This window comes from Rhipicephalus microplus, chromosome 3 (assembly GCF_043290135.1).
Source record: "Rhipicephalus microplus isolate Deutch F79 chromosome 3, USDA_Rmic, whole genome shotgun sequence".
Lineage (NCBI taxonomy): Eukaryota > Metazoa > Arthropoda > Arachnida > Ixodida > Ixodidae > Rhipicephalus > Rhipicephalus microplus.
The window spans coordinates 35,995,871-36,017,229 of record NC_134702.1 but is presented as its reverse complement, the minus strand read 5'-3'; the positions used below and the strand labels follow the sequence as shown (position 1 = coordinate 36,017,229).

At 43.2% G+C, this 21,359-nt stretch overlaps 2 protein-coding genes across 2 annotated transcripts in view; one reads left to right on the top strand and one right to left on the bottom strand.

Annotated features, from left to right (window-relative positions):
• Nucleotides 1-15,189, top strand: part of PolrMT (mitochondrial RNA polymerase) — a 61,221-nt gene extending 46,032 nt beyond the window's left edge. Inside the window, exons 25-33 of the mRNA XM_075889226.1 lie at nucleotides 758-835; nucleotides 3,046-3,234; nucleotides 3,636-3,767; nucleotides 6,668-6,714; nucleotides 8,129-8,227; nucleotides 10,223-10,295; nucleotides 11,205-11,296; nucleotides 13,903-13,982; nucleotides 14,982-15,189. Coding sequence (XP_075745341.1) covers nucleotides 758-835; nucleotides 3,046-3,234; nucleotides 3,636-3,767; nucleotides 6,668-6,714; nucleotides 8,129-8,227; nucleotides 10,223-10,295; nucleotides 11,205-11,296; nucleotides 13,903-13,982; nucleotides 14,982-15,031 — 840 coding nt within the window. The 3' untranslated portion in view covers nucleotides 15,032-15,189. The remainder of the gene's footprint in view (nucleotides 1-757; nucleotides 836-3,045; nucleotides 3,235-3,635; nucleotides 3,768-6,667; nucleotides 6,715-8,128; nucleotides 8,228-10,222; nucleotides 10,296-11,204; nucleotides 11,297-13,902; nucleotides 13,983-14,981) is intronic.
• Nucleotides 15,190-16,243: 1,054 nt separating this feature from the next.
• On the bottom strand, nucleotides 16,244-21,110 carry Scox (Synthesis of cytochrome c oxidase). The gene is made up of 7 exons (XM_037428083.2): nucleotides 20,918-21,110; nucleotides 20,759-20,839; nucleotides 20,376-20,466; nucleotides 18,930-19,127; nucleotides 17,981-18,073; nucleotides 17,296-17,411; nucleotides 16,244-16,543 (listed from the first exon to the last, which is right to left on the bottom strand). Exons 1-7 carry the CDS (start codon nucleotides 20,993-20,995, stop codon nucleotides 16,394-16,396), a joined length of 807 nt encoding a protein of 268 aa, XP_037283980.2. The 5' UTR covers nucleotides 20,996-21,110; the 3' UTR covers nucleotides 16,244-16,393.
• Between the last annotated feature and the right edge of the window lie 249 nt (nucleotides 21,111-21,359).

The window sequence follows — 21,359 nt, the reverse complement described above, 5'->3', positions numbered from 1 at the left end:
GCTGTGCTGTGGCAATGTCACAATTGCTCACGAATTCAAAAGGAATTCATACAGGTCTAAGAGTTCGTATGAAGGTTATGACATGAAAGTTATGACATTGAAGTTATCAGTAGCGATCGAATGAGGGTAGTCTCAGTGCACTAGAGTCGACTTAAACATAAGGCTTCGACGAATTGTTTACAAAGTCGGGAGAAAAAAAAGTGTGAAAGGCTTGTTGCATAGAAAATGGAGTTGATGAGGGTAGATACTTGGGTTTATTGTTATGCTGTGATTGACTTTTCAGTGAAATGAAAAAAATAACAATACTAATTAGGAAGACTTAATAGTTCACTGCTTTATCTCCTGTTTTACGATTTTTGTGCTGGGCAGTGAACTGCAACTCTGTCAAGATGCAGCTTCAACTTCGAGCATGCAGTTGAAGTAGTGAAGGGGTTCGTTGTGTAAATTTAAAAATATAATGATGAGGTTGAATTGCAAACTTGGAAAAGTGCGGGCAAACAATGTGTAGCGCAAGAACACGTGAGATGATGTTATTGCTTGTGCCCTGCATCATTAACTTCAAGCATTCAAATCAAGAAGCACAGAGTGACGTGGAGCTAACGGAACGACGTCGCCTGTCAAAGTCTTGGTGGATGTGTCTCTTCAGTATTCAAATTTAACGTGCTCAATAAGCTTTATCGTGCCAGTGCCACCTGAAAAGTTCGCTTGCACCAAATTCAAAACAAACTGGTACAAAGGTGACATGTTCTCTACGCAGGTTGAGCAGGAGAGACAGAAAGATGCAGCCAATGGCTTGCAGATTGCCAAGGTGCTGGAAGGTCACATCAAAAGGAAGGTGAGAAATTTTATTGCATACAATCTTGGTGTACTGAGGTTGACAATGTGACATAAACAGGAAAACAAACAACCCTCTTGTGTTTCATTCCCTTTTCATATATCAATTTTCTCTTGTGTCGGTATTCTTGCTCTGTCTGTTGACTTTCATATCAAAATAACATGGTTCAGGCGAGGCTTTATTTCATGAAGAGGACGAAGAAGATGTCCGGGTGTATGACTGATGATGGTCATTTTCAGACGAAAAATGTGAAGTCCCCTGAATGCCTACGCTAATTTCTCCCATTGATGGAAGCAGCCAGCCTAACCGTGAATTACATTGTGGAACGCTTGAGGTCTGAAAGATGCACGACCTCTGTCCCGCTGTAGGGTTGGTCAGTAGGGGGCACGAATGGGTATGACAGGGTAGTTCACTGGCGAGGTCTGATTGAAAACTTTGTAGGGGCCAGTATAGTGATGCTGAAGGTCTTCGCATAAACCAGGTGTTCTTGCAGGCATCCATAGGAGTACAGTATTTTCAGGGTTACAGAAAATGATGCGGTGAGTGGCATTGTAACAGTGTTTGCGATCTTCTTGGCTAGCCTCGATATTTATGCAAGCCCGACAATTACTTTGGGCAACACTGGACACTTGACTGGTCGCAAATGAATGGTGAAGAGTTGATGGAGAATAAAAAAAAACGTTGAGCGATGAGGCTGGTTGACATCCGTATACTAAGAAAAACGGGGAGTAGCCTGTGGCTCTTTGAACAGGCATATTGTACGCACATGTGGCAAATCGGAGAATCGCATCCCAGTTACAGTTGATACATGAATGAATGGACAGCATATCAGAGAGCATGGGATGAAATCTCTCCGTTAAACGTTTGGTTGGTGGGCAGTAGCTAGATGTTGTCTTATGAACTGTGTTTGACACTTCGAGAATTTTTTTAGGCATCCTTGAAACAGTTGCTTTGCTTCGGTCACTCGAAAGAACGTGAGGGGCCACGTGGCATAGGTAAATAGTGTTCTAAAAGGTTGCTGCTTTGTAAGGAGTTCCTGAATTGATCGAGGCCACCTCAGCCTGCCGCATCAAGTGATCAACAGCGGTGACGATCCATCTCTTGCTGTTTTGGGTAGTTGGGAGGAGCCAAAAGAGTCATTTATGATGACAGAGAACAGCTCTGCTGGGCAGTGAAGTGGCTGTTGAGTCCTGACTGGGAGAGTGATTGGCCACTTGCAGTGTTGTCAAAGTGTGCACGAGTATATAGCTACACTCATGGGGAGACCTAACTAGGGGAACCGACTTTGGATGCGCTTGTGGGTTTTGTGGTGACCAAAGTAGCCTGACGCTGGTTCGTCGTGCGAAGCCTGCAAAACTTTAGCGCGAAGAGCTTGCAGTATGACGGGAACCCATCGATGACCTTTCGGGTGAAAATATACTGATAGAGTACATTGTTTTTGAATTTGAATAGTTTAAACTCTTTCCGTAGCCTGGCATTAGGGGCTAATCTCTCTAACTTGTGTATGGAAGTCTTAAAGAAAAATTTGTTGTGGCGTGAGAGTTTATATAGGGTAGTGTAACATAGGTATAATGTAAATCTTGCAGTTGTGTACTAGACTTCTCCCTGGGCATTTTCCGTTTAGCGGCACAAGCACTGAGCGACCCTCTTGTTGCTCTTTCAAGCACTTCTGATCAATCACTTATGGTTTCTCGAATGTTCAGAAAATGTCTTCTAAAAATAAAACTGGTACAAAGTTGGTGGCTCTAGTTCAAGTTACGAGTTATACTGCATACATGTGATACTGGAGCATGTGTTAAGTTACGGGTTACTTGACTGTCACTATGATTAATGAAAATGACTTCAGTGAGCTCATCGAAGGACCAAATAGTTTTGTTACCAGTAGGGATTGTTGCGGCACTTGGTGCAGCACGTCTCAACCACGCACTTCTTTATTTCTATATGGCCTCAAATCTGTTTCGGCAGTGTGATGAGTTTACTCCAGGCAAACGCCAGGGCACACGAACGCCGAGGCGCTAGTGCCACTGCAAGACACCCAAGTCAACCATTATGGTCGCCTCCAATGTTTTGGAGAACAACTGCAAAATGACTATCGCGAAAGCAAGAGCCTGTGTTCACTGCATCTTACTTGGCTTTTGCGGCATGAAGCTTTTGCCTCTGAAGCTCGGTGCGACTGTGTATTGAAACGCATGTGCTTTCCTTCCTGGCAGGTGGTGAAACAGACGGTGATGACTGTGGTGTACGGTGTAACCCGCTTTGGCGCCCACCTCCAGATACTGAAACAACTCAAGGACCTGGACAACTTTCCCCAGGAGCACTGCTGGGCAGCCGCCCACTACCTCGTCCAGAAGACCTTTCTCTCCCTTCAGCAGATGTTCACTGCTACGCGCGAGATTCAGGTGGGCCTGTGGCTCTGCCTTGAACTTCTTTTACAGCTTTACATTGGTTTTGTGTAGCAGTCTAATGAATATTATGTTAGATACAGCCTAATGAGTCCAATTGTAATGCGGAAATTGTGATCAAAGTGGGCAAGAAATCACCCTTTCCGGAGGTGGGATCCAACCCCACAACTTTCCGAGGGTTGAGATCTCACCTCTGGAACGAGTGTTTTTTTTTGTATTCGTAATTTATTTTTATTTAGGTCATTGCTTTTGCACTGCAGTTAAAAATGGTAGAATTATAAGCTCTTAAATTTTGTAAGAATTATGGGAGATCTCTTCAGCTGTGACAGTGGGCCGTCAACAAGGACAGTTATGGTGACACCGTTGTTGTTCATTTGTGCATTCTCTGTTGACCTCAGGATTGGTTCACCGCTTGCGCCAAGATGATCGCGTACGTGTGCTGTCAGCCCGTCTCGTGGGTGACTCCACTGGGACTTCCTGTCATCCAGCCATACCACAAGCCTACTTCAGTGAAGAGCCCAATCTCTTACGTGAGTGATTGCCTCTAGCAGTAGATATTTTTTTCCCCTGTCACTGTGCCCACCTTTCATTAACAAGCTCCTCATGTCAGTGTTAGTATGCCTCCATATTTTCATGTTCCTGTGGCTTCTTATACTCTTACTTTTTCTTTTTTTTTTTGCTGGATAACATTGGTAAAGCAATCTCAGGGTTGTGCTTGTTCAATCTTGACTGTGCGTTCTCAGTATTTATTTGTAATATATTTGTGAAATAATTGTGTTGCCTCAAAATCATCACCACAGGAATTGTCGTAGACAGTTTGAGTACCATGTGTTACACTTTTTTTTTACAATTATAAGAAATAAAATACATAAACAAGTGTCAACACCAAAGTAATCACTGGACAATGGACAGTAGGTTAACATGCTCAAGGATAACAGAAGGCTTAAACAAAACTAAGACAATAACACTATTATAAACACAGCTGACAATGAAAGTTATGATTATCAGATATGCAATATTGTGGCAGTGAAACCTCAGCACTACAGATTTTTTTTTCTGTTCACTTGGAACGAGACTGCTGTCATCAAATGAAAAGAACAAATTCTTTATTAGTTATTTAGTTATCTGGTAAGAATAAATGTGCATTATTCTCAGGCAGGAGCTTGACTCAAAGCTCTGAGCTTTTCTATAGCAAGTTAAAGGAACACTAATGTCAAATAACAATTTACTTCAGAGTAGAAGCTCAATGCATGACAACATCTAAAACGACAATACTATTAACAGCAGCGCCTTACTTACTGAGAAATTCAGGTAAATGCTCAAGAACACATGCGCCGCGGTAAGGCATTCTCAAAATGATCCCAATGACATCAGACGAACCGCCTACAATTATTGTGTAGTAATCGATCTAGCTGCACTAAATAACCTTCCGTGCATGAAGAGAGACAATAAAATGCTGCATGATCGTTTCTGTTCGATTAATATCGAACAGAAACGATCAAAAGTGCCGCCTCAAATGCGTCATGTGCTGTTCTGCGCGTATGTATTGCATTGCATGTGTGTTCCATTTCTTGTTATGTATAACTTCGAGTTGCTGCTCACAATAATACCGAGAAATCATCTCGAGACCTGTACGGTAATTCTTCTTTTTCGCGAATAATTGTTTGTACTTCCTCCCTGTAACGGCCCACTTCTGGGCTAACAGTATAAATAAATGAAATGAAATGAAAATAGAAAAAAGAACTGCTGAACGTTACTAACGAGAAATGGCACGACTGGTTCAAAAATTAAATTTTCATGTAGTGAAGTACGTGTATGTGCCCCTTTCTCCGATGCGAACCTAGAAAGCCGGCTCTCGTATGTCCCTGCTGAGAATGACACTCCGACTGGTTGTATGCAGTTGGTTTATTCACCATGCGCACTCGGCGCGCTCCGGAATTCGTCTCTTCCCAAACCCTCCCCGCGCGTATGTTATAAACACTGCTGCACGGGGTCTTCCTAAGTTCGTGCATGGCGTTCTCGAGCAAAGGTCACGTCCCACGGTTTTGGCACGATGCTCGAATGCCTCCCGCCATCGAGGTCTGCAACGGCATAGTCGTCGGGCCTTTTAACGCAGCAGAGTTGCAGTCTGTGGCGAGCACTTGAAGTCGTAAATTGGAGCCCCGAGCTCGTTGTGTAGACGCTCGCTGCCATAGCTGTCAGAGACCCCCGCAATGGCCTGCGCTCACCGTCTGGTCGTACAGTCTGCTGACAGAGATGTTCCTGCCACCATCACTACGCGTTCTTGAAGGCGCGCTTCTTAGAAAACACCTCCGTAGTCAGTCGATCTATACGTGCCAAGCACCGGCATTCGCCGGCTGCTCATGTTTGTTTGCCCGAGCCGCAGGCGCCGTGTCGCTTCGCCCGACACACGTGATCAAACTGGGCAGGTTGTGCCATCTAGCGGGGCCCAGTTGAATTAAAATATGTCTGCAATCTCGGAGCCAATGGGGAAAATTGATGAACGGCCGTTGTTGCTGCTGTGGCTCCCGCTGCTTTCGGTCTGCTGCTACTATAGCAGTAAAGCCGGGCAACATTGTGCACGACAACAGTGAGCGCGGCAACAGTGACGTGATTTGGTCCGCTTCTTGAGGCAGGTAATTTGAAGTGCGCTAACCTGATGCTTACCACTAAAACATGATTTTATCTTAAAATATGTCCTTCTTTGGCACAAAAGTAACACTATGAGGTAGGTTTATAAACCGCAATTTCAACAATCAACGTTGACCTAGTAGTTGCCTTTAGTGTCCCTTTAAAGAACAAATTATTTATTAGTTATTTAGTTTTCTGGTAAGAATAAATGTACGTTCTTCTTGGGCAGAAGCTTGATTCAAAGCTCTGAGCTTTTCTATGGCAAGTTTTTTTGGTAATGCCCTGGACATCTCCCTCAGTTCACAGCTTTCTGTTCCCCATTTTTTAACCTTACTTTTTTCTAAAATGTCTTCTGTACTTACCTGTGGTGATAACTAGCAACAAATTAACAGAATACAACCAGATTTTATTGTAATGTACTTGGAATGCTAAAGATAGTAATGTAATTTACCTTATTACTCATGACATGCCTTATTATTTGCGACACAAAACTTGCCGCTTTCTAGCTAACTTGTCGCTTTCTTGCTGCGTGTGGTGATTGTCTAGCATTATTTGCACGCTTTGGAATTAAAACAATGAAGCTCTACATAAAAATAAGAAAGTGCAGCGTGTTTATCTAAGTGTTCAATTATCAAAGTCCACACCTATGTAACCTACGTGCTATTCCTTTCATCTATCCCGGATTGTTAGCGGCGGTGGCATGAATACATTGGTCTAGGTATATGTTATATCCAATTGTGCCTGCTGTAAAGCATTGCTTTATGTTGTTCTCCTCGTTCTGCTTTTTTTTTTTTTCCAGGGTGACCGAATTAGTGCGGAGTATCGAACAATCTTCGAAATGCACCAGTAAGTTGCTGAAATATAAAGTAGCCTTTACTAGTTACAAAATCTTTTTTTATTGGACACATGCAATGAAAATTTGCTTTGGCTAAATTGGTTGTAAATTAACAGTAATCTATGCTTCCTGGAGACTTCGAAATTTGGGTGGTTCGTGAAGCAGGTGGGGGGTAGGAATGCAATAGAAAAGAAACCAGTGTGCTTTCATGTTTCTCAGTGCCACAGACACGTGTTAGACAGCCTTGAATGATTTCCAGTAAAGTTTGTAGATGTTGGTGGCCATACTGGTACTTGTAAATATATGGTGCATGTGTGCACGTGTAACTAAGGGATAAAATGTGCTGTGTCCAGCGACAAATAGTAGCCCTCTAGGAATCTTCATGAACATTTTCACTCGATCTGTCTGTGCTGATGTAAAAGTGACTTGATAGTTCCACACGTGATAGACCTGAAATTTTATATCTGCTGTCTTTTACATTTTTATTTGGGGTAGGGTTGTGGCTGCTTTCGGCAAGCACTCTCAAATTATGACAGGTAGATTGCCACTATCCCTCAAGAGGAAGGTATATAACAGCTGTATCTTGCCAGTACTTAGCTACGGAGCAGAAACCTGGAGACTTACAAAGAGGGTTCAGCTTAAATTGAGGACGACGCAGCGAGCAATGGAAAGAAAAATGGTAGGTGTAACCTTAAGAGACAAGAAGAGAGCAGAGTGGATTAGGGGACAAACGGGGGTTAAGGATATCATAGTTTAAATAAAGAAGAGGAAATGGACGTGGGCCGGGCATGTAGCGCGTAGACAGGATAACCGCTGGTCATTAAGGGTAACTAACTGGATTCCCAGAGAAGGGAAGCGGGTTAGGGGGAGACAGAAGGTTAGGTGGGCAGATGAGATTAAGAAGTTTGCGGGTATAAATTGGCAGCAGCAAGCACAGGACCGGGTTAACTGGCGGAACATGGGAGAGGCCTTTGTCCTGCAGTGGACGTAGTCAGGCTGATGATGATGATGATGATGTGGCTGCTTTCTAAGACATTTATGACGATGCCTGTATATTTGGGAGGATTGCTTGAAAAACGGAGTCTCCTGGGCAAACCAGGAGAGTTGGCAACTATGATAGTTTGCTGTCGAAGAAAGCTCAGGACAGGTGGTTTTGTCATTTTTTTTACATACGCCCTTAAGAGGTGACTTAGACGTCTGTTCGCTAGTCAGTATGCGATATCATGCAATACCGCCTCTGAAATTTGTGAGGCTTGTGGATTTTGTACATAAACTCACCTGGCGTCACATTCACATGGTGATTAAAAGAAAAGTCCGCATGGTAAAAATTCATGTAGAGGTGCCCGCTATGGTAGTCTTCATTATCAAGTAGTGACTTTGGCCTGAAAATGGCCCTATATTTATTACTTGTTTCCTTTTCTCCAGGAGACCTAACGTGATGAAGCAAAAAAATGGCTTCCCTCCAAACTTCATTCATTCGCTCGACTCAAGTCACATGATGCTGACAGCCATCTTTTGCCAGAAGTGAGTTTTCTCCTATATACTGTCTTAGCAACACTTAAGTTTTTTTTTCTTTTTTCTTACCGTATTTACTCGATTCTACCGCGCACTCGGTTTCCACGACGAAAAAAAAAGTAAGACATCGATTGCAACGCGCACCCATTTTTCTTGTTGGCCTGCACGATCACACTACTCGGGAAAACGACTCCTTTCGGGAGCGTCTTCCGTTTAAATATGAGGTACAAGGGAAGCTTGTGCCTATCTGACGTGCAACGGAGCATTGCCTGATGGTAGTTATAGCATGAGACCAAAACGACGACACAGAGACAAGAAGGACACGAAAGACACCTTCTTGTCCTTCTGTCCTTTTTGTCTCTGTGTCGTCGTTTTGGTCTCGCGCTATAAATATCGTCATGACATACCGACTAGTCCAAGCTGCCACACTTCTAAGGAGCATTGCCGTCACTCTTGTATTACCGTGGCCCGATGTCAGCATGTGAACTTGCTTCGCCCCCTTCTTCCCGACGGTTGTGGTGCCAGGCATGTTGAAGTAAAGAGGCGTCTGATCGGCATTCCCGATTTGCCCAAGCAGTTAGCCGTTGTTGTGCCGCAAGTTTAGGACAAACCTCTGAAAACTGTGAAGCTTTTTTTCGTACTCCTCCGGCAAGTTTTGGCCCATGCCCGTTCGCTTTCGGAGGGAAAAGCCTTTCCTCTTCATAAAGTTAGTTAGCCAGCACCTGCTCGCGTTGAACTGGCTCCGCGTTAGCCCTTTTTCTAAAGCTAACTGCATAGCCCGCACTTAGCGCAGTTCTGTCGTCACGGGCCGCTGTGCCGCTCGCTGCTCAAGCACATACTCGGCGAGCAGCTCTTCAATTTGCGGAAACCGACCCTGCTGTGGTTGGTCCACAGAAGCCTTTGCGTGAATCTTTTCTGTCGACAATCTTCTGCTTGTGTTTTCGCCAGTCCCGCTCGCACGTTTCGGGAACTTCGAACGACCGCGATGTGGCCCGATTTTTGTCCGTTTCGGCACACACGATGACTTTTCTTTCAAAAGCGGCATCGTGGTGCACTCGTCGAGTTTTTAAAGTCGGCCCTTTCATGTCGTCGATGCTAATGCAGTACAAGATGACGAACTCTTCAGCACACGTACGAAGTGCCACTCGTGGGAAACACATAGGCAGAAATGGCCGACGCGCCATGCCGAGGCACGTAGGGGGCGGCCGTTTTGGAAATGCCGATGGTAATAGAATGACGGTATTCATTTTTTTGCGCACTCGATTCTAACGTGCATACGATTTATGAACTCGCTTAACCGGAAAAAAGGTGCGCGTTAGATTCGAGTAATTATGGTATGTAGCGTCACACAACAGATTTTATTGTGGCCCTCAGATTGTTTTTCTCGTCGACATTAATTATATTTGAGTAATAAATGCTGTATACTTATGTGTGTGTACACGAGTGTACACATGAGCATATCATTGTTACACCTCATTAAAAGTGGTGGCTTCGCAGGAGCTTTACTTTTCGTAGCCTCTTTTATCGTTAATGAATTGATTTCTTCGTGCCTATGTTAACTTCGTGTACATCTCAACGACAACAGAGGTTTGAATAGCTTCTGATGGTATGCCTGAAATACTAAGAGTGAAAAAAAGTGAACTAAAAGGTATAAAGTTAACTGCAGTACAGTGCACATTTAAATGCACATATACACCCCATAAAGTCGACGGGGTATGACTGCTGTTGTAGCTCAGTTGGTAGAGCATCGGACGCGTTAATCGAAGGTCGCAGCTTTTGTCCGTGCCAGTGGCAAGCTATCATTTTGTCCACTTTTTTTTCATTCGCATTTACATTAAAATTATTACTAATAACATTCTCTAGTCTTTCCTTGGCATCATTATGCATTAGTTGTCATTAATATTGGTCTAGTGAAGGTATTTTATGTCCCCAGTCTACAGTATTGGTGAGAATGTTGATTTTTTATTAGTAATGATATTAAACGTAAACTTTTACATCTTTCAGGGCCGGAATACAATTTGTGTCTGTGCACGACTGCTACTGGACACATCCAAACACAGTGGACATCATGAATAAGGTCTGTGCAGAATCTTGAACTATGTGCTCTCTATTTTAATTGTTGAAATGAAAATTTAAAGCTTGCTGCATGATAAATAGGGTCCACCTCAGTAGAAGTGCCGTCCGCTGTTTTGCTCACTTTGTATATTTGCTAGGCTTCGCAGTTCTGATTCGCAAGTGGTCTTCGCTGTTTGTTTTGATCGAGTGGTAGCATCTGTGGTAACTGTGCAACTGCAAATGTCGGAATGTAAGCTGATCTTACGTTTAATGTGTGTGATCTCAACAATGTTGGGGGTGGAGACGTCCGCACGTCTGTTTCGGTAAGACTCCACTGAGTTGGCCTCAAGGCGGGCAGTGGTGTCATCAGTACAGCAAATGCTTCTTGCGAGAACTGGCTCAACAGTGATATTGAAGAAAGAATCTGTAAAGAAAATGATCCTTTAGCCCATAGATGCTTTCAACCAAGTTGTTGTAGAATGCCCTGTACTACAAATTCACATATCTTGAAGTTAAATTTGCATCTTACTTGCTTATCTTTCCATCTTTTCATCAGCTTTATTTGATGCCCTCAAGGTTTCTCTTTGCTCTACACGACAAAATGTGTCCATTTGAATTATCAGTGAATAGGTACTTTTGTATCATTCTTGTATTCAGTTGTGGCACTGCTTAGTGTGTTTTTATACAGATACATACAATGAATACTGGTACTACATCTGTAATCAAGCAAGACATGGCAGAGTAGTCTTCAGCTAGTGCTATCTTAAGGCTTAATGTATGTGTTACTCACTTATAACTTTTTTTTTTCAAAGTTCATTTCGCCCAGCCCTCTGGTCTAGTTCTGTCCTTTTTGTCTTCTTGAATCTCGTTGATGGCTCAGAGCAAACGCCTAGACAAAACATTCAACATCTTCTTTTTTAAACTCGGGCAGATATGCAGGGAGCAGTTCGTGGCCTTACACAGCGAGCCCATCCTCGAAGATTTGTCCAAGCACTTCGTGCGAACATTTGGCTACAAAGAGAGGTAGGTGAGAGTTTGCAAAGCCACACTGACATCAGTCATTGCATTAGGGCCGAAACGCAATTTTCTACACTAGCACATGAAAATGTACATAGAGAGAGAGCCATTGTGGCCAGGCGCTAAAAATTGGAACACTGATCGGCAAAACACTCGCAAGGAAATGGCAATAGAAGAGAAACTTGGGTGAGTCGGTCGTAAGTCGTGGTTGACAAACTACGATGCTAAACCTGTCTATTTAGCACTGCAGCATGTCAGTGATGCATGGCAAGCCCTGTGAGATGGATTTCAATGAAGCAGCACTCGCCATACACGGGTTGGAGGGGTGGGGGAAGAATACAGGAGAAACACGGACTAAAAGCTCATTAAAAGGTCATTTCATGTGTTGTAATAATGCAAAGAGTTCAAAAAACATGGAGGTAACGAAACTGTGACAAAGTGTTATCAGTTCTGGAGCAAAGAAACTTTCACTAGACGTGTGATAGCAACATGCATATTTATCCGGGAAAGAATTTGTCTTTGTTAGCACTATCAAAGTTCAGCTTGCATATGTGTCTGTTATGCAACTGATAATGATGACCAAGATGCGAAACATCGTAACATTATAATGAAAGAGTTTCACAGAGCATTCTTAGCATTAGTGAGGGCACCCCTCTTGCGTCATTTGTGAGTCCCTAGTGTACGCGAGTTTTCACGTTTGCCTTGTTGGTGATTTCACATGTGTTTATTCCTGCACCTTCGCACTTGCCTGTGGCGTGGCGGTGACAAGATCAATTGGAGCCGGTTTATACCCGGTCACTCGTCTTACGTAATGTCATCGCAGTGAATGTCAATAATTTTTAACGTAATTGCGGGCTTGCGTTTCTGGTCGACACGGTTTTACAGAACGGCATTTGCAATCAATGTTGATGTTTGTCATCGCGGCAGTACACTTTTTGCTTTTTAGTATTATTGCTGACAAAACTGCTCAGTTCGCTTCTCTGCCTGGCAGGTGGGCATCGCATGTGACGTTCCGACCTTGCTATCACGGCACTGTTTCACCAAAATTAAAACTTGGAGAAATTGAAGAAGAAAGAACAAACGGGCATTTTAAAACGTGGCAGACAGGTGTCATTGGCACCATGTCAGAGACTAGGAAAATGGCTTCTAGTACTGCGTGATATGCCAAAAAGTGATTAAAAGTTAACAACAGTAATTAATAATAATCTTAACTTTGATTACATTTTGCTTCAACTTATTAATGTTGCAATTTTTGTTGCATTTCTCTCATCGAGATTACACATGTTGCACTTGCTTGTGTTTGGCAAACGCATTCAATAGACGAGTATCATTAGTTGTGAATGTTAGTCACTGTGTCCGCGTAGCAGCAACAAAAATGGCATTAACACTTAGTCACATTCGCTGCTAATGGCATTGCATATGTCGTGTGCCAGGGGCATTGCACCTTAGTGCTGCTACTTATTCTGACTCCTTCCTGTGTGTAGCAGGTGGTTAGCTTGGCAAACTTGGTTTGCCAAGCTATTTGCTTGCCTGCTTGGATGGCTGATGTGTATAATTTTTCTAGAGCAGTGTGATTAGCAAAATTTTGGGTGTGAAGCAAATTCGAATATTAAAGTTCGAGTGTGAATTGCATCTTTTTCAATATTTGTTTAATCTTTTTTCGAATACTTTGAAGTGAAATTACAGAGAAAATGTTGCAGAGGCTCATTAAGTAAATTCTTATGACATGGGAACATGGAAGCGTTTCTTCTTGGTAGGTTGGTGAACTGCTGGAGGGATGGTGTTCCCTAGTTGTTTTATCAAGGATGAGGCAATGCAGGGACTGAATGGTATTTATTTACTTGATTTGGTGTGACCAACGTGGTGTTGTCAACATTTTGCCTAGGAAAGGAAAATGTGCTGTTTTCTCCACCTCTGCCCTCTTCAACTTACGTGGAGGCACAACTCATTTGGTGGACAAGGGCATGCTCCCTTCGAATTCAGAGTTGCTACTCTGTCTTGTAAACATTAATGTATAAAAATATATGAAATTTCAGAGGCTGAAAATTTTCGTCTAATTTTTTTTGACTTTCTGGTTCGAAAGAGAATTCATTAAAGCCCCCACCTCAGCCACGTAGGTTCGAACCAGTGCTTTCGCGAGTTGAACCATTTACAACTGCAGCAGAGCCCTAAAACCAGCTTTGCCGCAGTACCAGACTGTAATGACATGAAGCATTTAAAAAAATAACAAAGGGGGGTTTGTGATATAATAAAGGCCCCTGGGCAGTGCAGTGCACAGATGTGTTGCGCCGTTCGGCCCCTTTAACGGCGCAGTGCATCTCCATGTTGGAACTAGCATTTTCTGTCAATACATTTGCGACCGTAAGAGAGTTAAAGGCAGCTTTGCCGCAATGCGAAGGTATGATGGGGTGAAGCATATAAAAGAAAGAAAATCTAAAGGGGCCACTGTTAATTGAACATTGACTGTATTTGTCATCAAGAAGTTCGAATCGTAAAATGCCAGTGCGAATGGAATCAAGTAGCAAGCACTCTCTGAAAAATATTCTAAATTTGGGATATTCGCACATCCCCAAATTTTTCTCATTCTGGGCCACCTCTATTCTGTCATGCAGTGAGATGGCACGAGTCAACAAAGCAGCGGAATTGGCTATGCGAAAGCTCAACAATGTGATTAAACAGATTCCTGAGAAAGGTGAGTACTAGAGCCCTACACTGAGTTTTGTGTATGTGTAATACCTTGATAGTTCAAACTTGGGAGAATTGGAAACCCTTGGTAACCTTCAGAACTGCCGCAGTCCCGAAACTTGCCACGTACGTATGAATCTGACTGGACAATTTGAACTACCAGCCTGCTGCTTCCTGCCTTACTCGCAAACTTGGCCGCAACTTGCAAGTACCACGACAGGACTCTCGATCTTAAAGGCCCCCATGAGTGCCTTCGGTTCACCTTAAAAAGTACCAGGTGGCATTAGTTACCACTACTATTTATTACCATGCGAGCACGATGCCAAAATCATCGTAAATCACAAGTGCACCCATTGCTTCTGCTGACACTAGGAACAACGCAACGGCTCTTCCTTTTGATTGGGCATGACCACTAGTCCTGTAACCATAGTCGTGGTTTCGTGTGTAGTTTAGTAATGAGTCAACGGACCTTTCTGCTTCACACATTGTACAGAATTGAAGAAGCCAGATCATTGCCTCCACAACGAAACTACAGTGCGATTATGAGGCTCGTTGTAGCGGGGTACCATACAGATTATTCTCTACCTCTCGGTGTTCTTTAATGCGCACCTAAACATGTCGGTGTGAGTGTTCTTGCACTTTACCCAGACTGCGATATGACTGGAAATTGAACACGTGCCCTCAAGCTCAGCCGCGCAAGACCTTAGCCACTAATCTACCCTGCCGAGCTAGGGAAGTTAGAGTGATGATGAATGCCGGGTAGAGATAAACACTGTCGAGGATGATGGCCCGAGATTAAGAGAGCGAGACTTTGGAAAACTTGCGGACATAGGCTGTAGCCTGCACAGGCTGGATGTTTTTGTTAGACATCCACCAGAAGTATTTCTGTTGGGGGTCACATGATGGCGGACGACATTGAATGTGACAACATATACCCTGTTGTGCACGCGTCGTTGCAAAGCATTGCGTATTTGCGTTTACTCATAATGTCTTTCTGTCTTTTCAGGCTCCTTCCAGTTGGAAAACGTGTTGGACTCTGTGTACTTCTTTAGTTAGTGCACGGTATCGTGTTAGCGTCGGGCAATGACGCCAAATGTGACGTAAGTGCATGCACACGGGTTGTGTTTATGTACATAATTTATGTAAGTATAGCTTGTAAAATAAGAAAGAAAATATTGTTATATATTTGTTAAATAAATATGCTCGCCCTGTTACCAAGGTCTTGGTTTCTATAGTGAACATCACATTCTCCCCAGGCAGTTTTAACTTTTCCAAGTAGTCAAACATTGAGCTCAGCATAGTGCTTTACTGCCTTGCAACCCGTTTGCCGCAAACAATTTTTAGAATCCATCGAGCAAGAGCATAGTGACGGTACTTAGCCGCTTGTCTTAAGCACTTTTCTCTCTCCTTTCATCTCGACGAGCGAGCTGAAAGCTACACAGGGAGGAATGACAAGACAGAGGTACGTCACGCGTGAGTCATGAAATGTGACAGTTCTCACCCGCTGTGATTCTGGTGTGTGCTAGTCTTGCTACTGCGCAATTCTAGCATGCTACAAAGTGCTATTTGCATAACATGGCGGCGCCCAACGACAAAGAGTTCGCCCGAATCAAACGCTGCTCTTTGTTTATGTTGGCTACTGGCCACTAGCATCAATCTGTTTCGACAAAAAATCTGCCGTATAATGGTCTTCCGAGACCCGTGTATGGGTTTCTGCATGAAAATAAGGCACTTGAGGAGTGCAAACTTCATGTTCTAGTTGTGAACTCTCCTTTCTGTGCATGACTGCAAGATTTAGCTGAGCTGTCCACAGCTGTGTCTGCTGTATGTGTTTTTTCACCAAGCACAGGGTGTTGTCCAAGGCTTCTTTAAGTTGCAGATGGAACGAGTAGTGCACACTTATAGTTCCACTTTGCAGGAAATCTATAACGAGGTTCACCGAAGTGAGGTGGTTCCAGCATAGCCTGGACTCCTCGATGTATTAGTCACAATGATACACGTGCTACTGAAAGAAAAACTTGCTGTCCTGTTGACTGTTTATTCCACAATAAATATATTTGCTAAGGCGTGCACAGCAGTTACAATCGAGAAAAGGAAACTCAAACATCTCGACTGAGTATTGGCCATACGAAACCACTAAGGCAGAGCGAGTGCTCTGTTCTATGTCTCTTGTTGCGTTTCCAGCAATATACATATAGTACCAGTGCTGAGGTGGTGGTATCTTGTTTTTATACGGTGCAGTTGTTGTGCACATTCGATAGAAGATAGTACTATCGCCCTGATTCTTGTTTATTTATGAATTCCTATGAGATTTACTAACCTGGTACGTACATACCATATTTACAATGTTACCATTCAAGCTGTTTCCACGCATGCGTTATAAGAAAAAAGAAAGGAAACTCTAGTCTTGTAGCTTGATCAAAACCAAGAGCCTCCCTTGGCACGTTTGTACTTGACGTCTTGAAGCTGCATAGCCGATGCTATTTGGTTGGCAGTCCTATTCTGGCCGTAGTAGTCGACGAATTCCCCGTCGGGGTCCACCAAGTACATGATGACTGTGTGGTCGACCTGGAAAGCGTACAAAAACTTGCACATTAGCAACTGCCTTTTAAATTATGAAGCAGCCACTGCCTCTTGAAACACATAGCCAACCTTTCTTAGTAGCATTGGCGCACGTTTTCAAAGAACAGCAATGGTGCCTGTTGCACACATGATGGCCCCAACTAACAAAATCCAACACATACGGTAAAACCTTAATATCTGATAGCGCGGATACAACTAATGAAAACGAGCCGACAGGCTTTATTTTGGTGAGCATTCTGCTATAATGAAAAAAAAAAGTGTGTCATGTCAAGCAAGATGTTTTAAGTTGCAGCTTTGGTACATGTTTTCACAGAAATGGTATTCCGACTTCCTTCAGACCTGATATGTGCTCACATAATATCTATTACAATTGCACACTAACATATTGTCATATGTAGGAGGGTGAACTTATTGATTGCACTTAACTTTGATAAATTGTCCAATGCTGTACTGACAGTGCAAGGTGCCAAGGCGAAATCAGTTATAGAAAAAGCAACTTTGTTCACTTGTGAGTCTAATCTTGCAGAGTGTGTGAGTGTACTTCAATAATAATGTGTTTTCACGAGAGTGCCCTAATACTTAAATGTCACATTATATGCGACTGGCCTTTGATTTTAAGCTGAGAGGCGGAACTATTGATTACAGTATCCTTAAATAGCCACTGACAAACCTTTAATGACAAGTATGTACTGCTTTTAATCGGCAACAAGGCAGTCTATCTGATCACGTTTACTTACAATATAGTCATCAGCCTCATCCCGAGGACCAGCGCTGAAATACACTCTGAAAGCCCTTGACGCCTTTTCCACTTGCTCCTTAGATCCAGTAAGGCCCAAGATTTTTGGATGAAACTCTGGGATAATTGTGAGAACAAACCAGGCAATCAAGCAAAGATGAAGGCAGCAATTTTTATTGAATTGGTCCTCCCAAAAGACTGGAAGTGAACATAACAAAATGCAACATGGCCGATGAAAGTACATCTACAGTAAGCACGTCGCATCCGAGCTAGCACAGCACTGCATTGCACATGCAAACACGCTGTCTGAGCAGCGAATGAGCAGGCTGTTTCTTTTTTTCTTTTTGTCATTCTTTCCTCTGCACCTAACTATGACTTCAGCTCACCAAATCCATGCAGCACAGACAAAGCTACAAATTGTGTCGGCCAACCTAAAACAAGAACTAGGAAGGCATGAGGCATTGGCTAAAAGGAAGCGCAACTCAAGATAGAGGCTCGAAGGAAAGTGGATCAAAAGTTCTCGAACAAAGCGTTGATTCTTCAGGGCAGCTGCTAGTTGACAGTTAGCTCTGCACACTACTATAGTTTCTTTGCAATCATGCTTGCTATTCTAGTGGTTTCTGCCAAGAATGTGGGAATTTTTTACACAAATGTATGCACTCTTCAACATGAACAATTTTTTATACCTGAAATGTAAGCCTTGACTGCCTTCACATCATCCCTCTCAGGGTCTATGGATATGAACAATGGTTGAAATGGGATGTCTGGCATCTCTTTGTCTGAAAAAAAGAAAAAAAAAACGAGAGGCATACATAAGTGAATTACTAACAGCAACACTGGCTCATAAAAGCACTCTTAGCTTGCCGGTGGTGAGATTGTCCCAGTAATCAGCTAAATTCAGAGGTATCGTCAAATGGAGAGTGTAGAGATTAAGACCAGGACTGCATTTACACAATTACAATGTGACTACGAATATGAAGCGAGGGGGAGCATGCCCCATCAACAAAAAAAAAGTATCGCGACTATAATGTGAGTGCAGGATTATTAATGAAAGCAAGAAAGAAGGTAAAGCAAGGAGATAGCACACAATAAATGCAAGAGAAACGCAAGTGCGAATGTTTGTTCATCGTTGCCACTCAGTTCCTTGCTGCTGTCTGCGAACTCGTCTCGTATGCCATCTATGTCATTTGGCAGGCATTGGTTTCACAGTGCAAGTTAGGGATACGGTGCTAGAATGGAAAAATGCACGCCCTCACGGAACTAGGAGTTCCTGGAAAAATGATAGCATACTTACACGTTTACATTAATTTCCTAGGTGTTTTGCAGATGAAACGTAACTTCCATTAACCCAGGCATCTCCATTGCAAATCAATGAGTTGTGGAGTTCTTAGTTTCAACTATGGAAAAACAACATTGCCACTGGTGCAACATTCGAGTATTCTTGTGCCTTTCAGTTTATATTTCAGCAAGCAAACTGCAACAGGTGAGCAACGAAAAGTCTTCTTACTGCCACGAAAGAAAGAAAAAACTTGACAAGCTCGATCCACCACATGTATGTTTATACAAAAGAACTATTTCGATAGCTTGAAACAATTTTCAAGTGGCTGCACTTTGTGGAGAGAAGCTTGTACTCACCCATGATGTCTATAATCTTGCCCAATTTTTCAAGCTCGTCGGGGCAGATGTCGGGGCAGTGGGTGAACCCGAAGTATATGAGCAGCCATTTGCCCAGAAAGTCCTTGCTCGACTTGGGTTCATTGTTGTGATCCACCAGCTCAAAACTGCCTCCGATGGCCGCCTTTCCCAGAGCCCTCTTGCGTTCCTTATCCAAGGCTGCACAAACCCGTCACTCAATTAATTCACCTTAAATCTTGAGTGCCTGAGTTGAACACACAAAGAAATACAGGACCTTCCGTCGACAGGAATCCAGCACCTGTAATCGCCACCAAGCTATCCTATCACTGCGTTTGCTGTTATAATTGCTACATGCACAAACCAAACTGCTTGCAATAGACAAGATACAACACAACCTTTCCGACATATATGCATGCTCGCTACTCCATACATTGGCCATTGCTGTAGCTATTCATCAGTAATGTGAAAGAGGGAAACATTTAGACGTTGAATCGTCATACTACATTTTAACTGGCAGGCATGCAATTTGCTTCATTCACATACCTTTCACACCAGATGGTTATCTGGTATACACTTCACTAAGAAATGCATCACTTGCACAAAATTTCTATTCATTGTAGCAACTATATTTTACTATTGCCATCAGGTAAGTCAAGTCCAAACATGTTGGATTCCCAGGAAGAGAGATGCTAAGTGGTCAACACTGGTCGAACAAGGAGCAGGCCGGGCTGGGGCGAACACTTCTGTGACAAAGACTCGCACTTTTAGCAGCCGAGGTTCTGCACCACTAAGTGCATTTAAACACGCGGCTACTGTATTGCAAAAGTGGCAAAATGCAAAAACACTTTTGTGGTATAATTTAGCCATACACAAAGCAACCCAAGCGGTCAAAATTAATCCAGAGCCCCTCACAACAGTGTGCCCTATAGTCGTATCATATATGGTTTTGTCATATCAAAAGCATATATACCCTGCTAATGACATAGGCACCAAGCCAATTATCGCTTAGAGTATTACAAAAGACACAAGTAGGTGTATTAAGATATTTGGAAACTAGGCAACTTCTTAAAATTAAGCTTCAGCTAGTTAGAAAAAGGAAAAGTTTAGAGAGAGAGAAAGAGAACTGTCGCTTTCTCGCAAGAAGACTGACAAATGAGCAAGATAATGTCCAACCAAATTTCTCGCATCTGCCACCTTCGTTTTTTTTTTTTTTTTTTGTAGCGCTGCAGACGGATCTCTGACACTTGTCTCGTTAGTGCCGAACCCTTCATCCTGCGCGTGAGTGTTTAGTCTTAGTTTTATTATGTATTGTTTTCAAGCTGCACGACCATATAAAATAAGTTAGCGAATAACCTTTGACAGCTCCAGCACTAGCGCTATCCTTTCGTGAACAGAACTCCAAACGCCAGAAATACATTCGAAACAAGGAAAAGACATGCATCTTACCTTGCTGCTTCTTCTTCTTCGCGTACATCATCCCGGCTAATATGCAGCCACCGATGGCGAAAGTAATGCCCATGCTTTTCCACGTGATGGGCTGCGCAAAACGTAGTACGGCATCGTGCAAGAATTTCACTCCATTCGAAGTGTGGCAGCTTGGGCTAGTTGGTGTGGCATGACGATAGTTATAGCGCGAGAACAAAACGACGACACAGAGACAAAAAGGACACGAAAGACACGTAGCGCTCGTGTCTTTCGTGTCCTTCTTGTCTCTGTGTCGTCGTGTCTTTCGTGCCCTTCTTGTCTCTGTGTCGTCGTTTTGTTCTCGCGCTATAACTATCTTCACTCCATTCGATCGTGAATTCGCGAACATCATAAGTAGCACGTACCACTTTCTTGTCTTTTGGATTTCGCTTATTGGTAGCGAAGTCCCTGCGACACCATGCGAAGCAGGCTTCGTAACTTTGAAGCTGAAACGAAAGTGAGTTCAAAACTAGTTAACGCCCAGCATTCGAAGGTCCCGTAGCGGCGTGGTGTTTTAAAATCACCTTGGGAGGCGATCGAGAGGATAGCGTTAGCATCCTCGGTAATAGAAGACGCTGGCATCGGCCAAACGTTAGCGACATGACTGTAATCTCGCAGTTAAGACAGCGAAAGTTGAAAGAAAGATCGCAAATTAACTACTCCGCACACGCTTGCAAGCGGTCTGCAACAAATTGTAATAGCGCCATTGCCATGGTTGCTGGAGCGTGCTCACACTTTGCGTCAAGTACAGCCGAAGACGAATATTCGGGTGTTTTTCTTTTATTGCACGTTTTCCAGATCACGTAAGTGAGACTGTGGAGTTGCGTTAATGGCAATAAAGTTTAGAAAACTGAAAATTCGTAACTTTAAAAGTGACAATCAAAAGCGATACTTTACGACGCGAAACTTAGCAGAGGAGGCCAACAAGCTGACCAGTAGCAGACGCTGCCATGTGCAGAAGGATGT

Excerpts from the sequence above, each read along its gene's own strand:
- Scox (XM_037428083.2), bottom strand. The coding sequence starts at position 20,995 with ATGTCGCTAACGTTTGGCCGATGCCAGCGTCTTCTATTACCGAGGATG. Across the intron at positions 18,074-18,929 it reads CAAGATTATAGACATCATGG|ACAAAGAGATGCCAGACATC; the intron begins GTGAGTACAAGC and ends TCTTTTTTTCAG. Across the intron at positions 17,412-17,980 it reads AGTCAAGGCTTACATTTCAG|AGTTTCATCCAAAAATCTTG; the intron begins GTATAAAAAATT and ends CAATTATCCCAG.